This window comes from Colobus angolensis, unplaced genomic scaffold (genome assembly GCF_000951035.1).
Source record: "Colobus angolensis palliatus isolate OR3802 unplaced genomic scaffold, Cang.pa_1.0 Scaffold25, whole genome shotgun sequence".
Taxonomy (NCBI): Eukaryota; Metazoa; Chordata; class Mammalia; order Primates; family Cercopithecidae; genus Colobus; species Colobus angolensis.
In genome coordinates this window covers 3,681,769-3,686,231 of record NW_012115710.1, presented here as the reverse complement: position 1 = coordinate 3,686,231, position 4,463 = coordinate 3,681,769, and the positions used below count along the sequence as shown (strand labels likewise).

Here is a 4,463-nt window from a genome sequence, read left to right as displayed (position 1 = left end):
AAAAAAAAAAAAAAAAAAGAGGGAGGGAGGGGTGAACTATTTGTGCATTGGGAGAAGTGTGTTCCAGGCAGAGGGAACAGCCAGTGCAAAGGCCCTGAGAGGGGAGTGTGCCTGGCCTGGTCCAGGAAAGGCCTCACAGATCTTTGCTCATCTTCTTCCCATACCAGGGCAAAGGTGCATGGGAGAAGACGCGGCTGGCCCTGGAGGCCGAGGTGTCCGAGCTGCGGGCAGAACTGAGCAGCCTGCAGACTGCACGCCAGGAGGGTGAGCAGCGGAGGCGCCGCCTGGAGTCACAGCTGCAGGAGGTGCAGGGCCGGGCTGGTGATGGGGAGAGGGCACGAGCGGAGGCTGCTGAGAAGCTGCAGCGAGCCCAGGTAAGTGGGGGGTACACCTAGGAGCGGAATTGTTGGGTCGTGTGGGAACCCTATGTTTAAGCATCTGAGGACCTGCCAGACTATTTTCCATGGCAGCTGCACCTTTTCACATTGCCCCCAGTGTGGGAGGGATTTGAGGCACATGGGGTCGCTGAGTGGAAGCCACGATTAGAGGACTTCATTCCCCTGTCCCTTCCCTGCAGGCTGAACTGGAGAATGTGTCTGGGGCACTGAACGAGGCTGAGTCCAAGGCCATCCGTCTTAGCAAGGAGCTGAGCAGCACAGAAGCCCAGCTGCACGACGCCCAGGTGACCCTGCCTGCCCTTCGGCTCCACCGTCACCCTCCCCTCCTTTCCTCCCGACCACACCTGACATTGCCGTCTCCTCCATTTACAGGAGCTCCTGCAGGAGGAGACCAGGGCAAAATTGGCCTTGGGGTCCCGGGTGCGAGCCATGGAGGCTGAGGCAGCCGGGCTACGTGAGCAGCTGGAAGAGGAGGCAGCCGCCAGGGAGCGGGCAGGCCGTGAACTGCAGACCACCCAGGCCCAGGTGAGCAGCCCTATGTAAGACCTTCAGGGAGGCACAGCCTGTCTCACTGCTTCTCCTGGGTTCCCCAGCTCAGGGATGGCCACGCTGCCCACCTTCTCATAGGCCAGACCCGTGGGTGCCTTTCTGATCTCTGACTCCCCTTTACCCCCCACAGCCTGTGCCCAGCCCTGGCTCTCCTGCCCCTTGACTCTCAGCCTCATCCCTTGTCCCAGCTCCAGCACCGTCCTCTCCCACCTAGATCCTCCTCTTGGCCTCTGGGCCTCCGACCTCTCCCCTAACAGCTCATTCCCTACACAGCCCCAGAAGCTTCTTTCTTCACCTGGAGCTGACCCTGTCCGTCCTCTGCTCACAGCTCTCCCATACCTCCCCAGTACCCCTAGACAAAGTCCATGCCTCTTAGTTGGGCATTTGAGGCCCTGCAATCTCTGGTCCTTCCTCTGTCTTTAGCTATATTAATCTCTGTCACTACTTTCCTATTTTATTTGAAAAAACCCTTTTATTTTTCCAGACTTAGCATGAGGCTCCCCTGTGGGAAGTTTCCTGACTCCTCTTCTCTTTCTCCTCTGTCCCAACTCCAGTCACCTTGGGCTGGGACTTTCTCTGCCCGTGAGTCTCCCCACCAGACTGAGAGCCCTTGCAAACTAGAATCCCATTAGAGTTAGATCCAAGTGTGTAGCACAGCCCAATATAGAGCCTCATGTATGGTAGGCTTGGAGAAATGCCTATTGAATGAATGAGTGATGGTGCTTGCCTGCAGATATCCTTCAACTGGCAAACTCCTATGCATACTTCAAGACCCATCTCAAATGGTCCTCCTTCAGGAAGTTTCTCCTGAATGTTCTCAACAGATTCTGAGCCCTTCTTGTGGACTTCCATAGCTCCCATACTGCTACCTTAACCCCTATCACCCTGGCTGTGACACTGTGTCTCCCCCAGCAGACGAGGGGCTCCCCAGGAAGACTCCAGGTCTGATTCATCTCTGCGTCTTGGAGGGAGTCATTTTAATTCCCTGGAAGAACTAGGGCTCATAGTACTCACAACTTCATACCACTCAGAGGCAGAAGCGCCCAGCAGAGCGACCCTTTTCCCTCTTCAGGCCTCAGTCTCTTCATCCTGGAGATGGAGCACCACCAGCTCACACCTTGGTCACTCAGGGCTGTGATCACCAACCACCCTCTCTCTCCTCCCCTCAGCTCTCGGAGTGGCGGCGGCGCCAGGAGGAGGAGGCAGGGGCACTGGAGGCAGGGGAGGAGGCACGGCGCCGGGCAGCCCGTGAGGCCGAGGCCCTGACCCAGCGCCTGGCAGAAAAGACGGAGACTGTGGATCGGCTGGAGCGGGGCCGCCGCCGGCTGCAGCAGGAGCTGGACGACGCCACCATGGACCTGGAGCAGCAGCGGCAGCTTGTGAGCACCCTGGAGAAGAAGCAGCGCAAGTTCGACCAGGTAGGGCACCTCAGTTCCCCCAGCTGGGGAATCAGCAAGTCCATCTAGGCTTCCCATGGTCATGGTGAGGAACCAGTAATCTGTCACGGCTCAACTAGGCAGTTGTAGCGGACCAGGAAGCAAGACCCTTCTTTGCTCTGGGCCTCTGTAAAATAGGACATCCCTCTGTCCTGATTCATGCCTCTTGTCACAGCATAATTCATTGTAGCACCCACATTTACTTTCAAAGCTGCCCTGGTTTTTGGATGACAAAATATACGAATATCTTCAGTACCCCAGAGGTTGCTTATGAGAATTAAATCAAATAACTCATCTCACTTCTGCTGATTCACTGGGTACCTCAGGCAAGTTGCTTTTTCCATCTCAGCTTCAGTTCACCTGTCTAGAAAATGGCACTAACACCAAGCATCTGGCAGCCTGAGGATGAAATAAAAATCACAGAACCTCAGAGAGCTCAGATCAGGCAATCCTGAGGTTCAGATCCCAACTCAGCCTCTTGATGGCTGTGTGGCTTGGGCAAATTGCTCAACCTCTCTGTGCTTTATTTTATTCATTTAGAAGATGCGGTGTGAGGCCGGGCACGGTGGCTCATGCCTGTAATCCCAGCACTTTGGGAGGCCAAGGCGGGTGGATTGCCTGAGCTCAGGAGTTCACAACCAGCCTGGGCAACACGGTGAAACCCCGTCTCTACTAAAATACAAAAAATTCGCTGGGCACGATGGTGGGCGCCTGTAGTCCCAGCTACTCAGGAGGCTGAGGCAGGAGAATTGCTTGAACCCGGGAGGTGGAAGTTGCGGTAAGCCGAGATCACTCCACTGCACTCCAGCCTGGGCGACAGAGCAAGACTCCATCTCAAAAAAATAAAAATAAAAAATTTAAAAATTAAAAAAATTTGTCATTTCACTGTAGGTGGTGCAATATGTTTTTCTGGCTGACTTACGATTTCTCTCTTTATGCTTGGTTTTTAGCAGTTTGACTATGATATGCCCAGCTGTGGGTTTTTTGTATTTATCCTGCTTTAGATTCACTGTGCTTCCTGTAGCTGTGGGTTGATGTTTTTGATCAAATGTGGAAAATTTCAGCCATTATTTCTTCAAATATTTTTATCTCTCACTCTCTCTCCTTCCCCTTCTTCTCAGACTCCAAATACATATGGTTTGGTTATAATACTCTTCTACAGGTCATTGAGGCCTTATTAATTTTTTGCATCTTCTAGAATTTTATATAAATTATTTTCACATAAATCTCTTTTGGGATGGGCTTATTTTACTCAAAAAAAAAAATATTTTTTTTGAGACAAAGTATCGCTGTGTCACCAAGGCTAGAGTGCAGTGGCACGATCTCAGCTCACTGCAACCTCCACCTCCCGTGTTCAAGTGATTCTCGTGCCTCAGCCTTCCAAGTAGCTGCGATTATGGGTGTGCACCACCATGCCTGGCTAATTTTTGTGTTTTTGGTAGAGACGAGGTTTCACCATGTTGGCAAGGCTGGTCTCGAACTCCTGGCTTCAAGTGATCCACCCACCTCGGCCTCCCAAAGTGCTGGGATTACAGGAGTGAGCTGCCGCACCTAGCCTCAGAGTAATTATTTTGAGATCCATCCATATTTTTGCATATCAGTAATGTATTCCGTTTTTTGCTGCTCAGTATTATTCCTGTGGTATAGATCAGCCACATTTTGATATTCATTAACCTTTCGATGAACATTTGGGTTTTTTCCAGTTTGGAACTATTACGGATAAAGCCTTAGTCTTTCTCAAAGGTGGTTTTAATTAACATTTCCCTAATGACCAATGATGTTGAGCATCTTTTCATATGCTTATTTGCCATCCATATATCTTATTTGCTGAAGCATCTGTTCAGATCTTTTGCCTATTTATTAATTAGGTTGTTTATTTTCCTATTATTGAATTTTGAAAATTCTTTATGGGCCGGGCATGGTGGGCTCGTGCCTGTAATCCCAGCACTTTGGGAGGCCGAGGCGGACGGATCGCCTGAGGTCGGGAGTTTGAGACCATCCTGACCAACATGGAGAAACCCCATCTCTACTAAAAATACAAAATTAGCCAGGCATGGTGGCGCATGCCTGTAGTCCCAGC

The 4,463-nt window shown here is 51.4% G+C and overlaps 1 protein-coding gene across 1 annotated transcript in view; it reads left to right on the top strand.

Moving 5' to 3' along the window:
* MYH14 (myosin, heavy chain 14, non-muscle) overlaps positions 1 to 4,463 on the top strand; it is a 124,686-nt gene that overhangs the window by 98,197 nt on the left and 22,026 nt on the right. The window contains exons 27-30 of the mRNA XM_011946507.1: positions 168 to 374; positions 578 to 682; positions 771 to 923; positions 2,117 to 2,365. Of these exons, the coding sequence (XP_011801897.1) occupies positions 168 to 374; positions 578 to 682; positions 771 to 923; positions 2,117 to 2,365 (714 nt within the window). The remainder of the gene's footprint in view (positions 1 to 167; positions 375 to 577; positions 683 to 770; positions 924 to 2,116; positions 2,366 to 4,463) is intronic.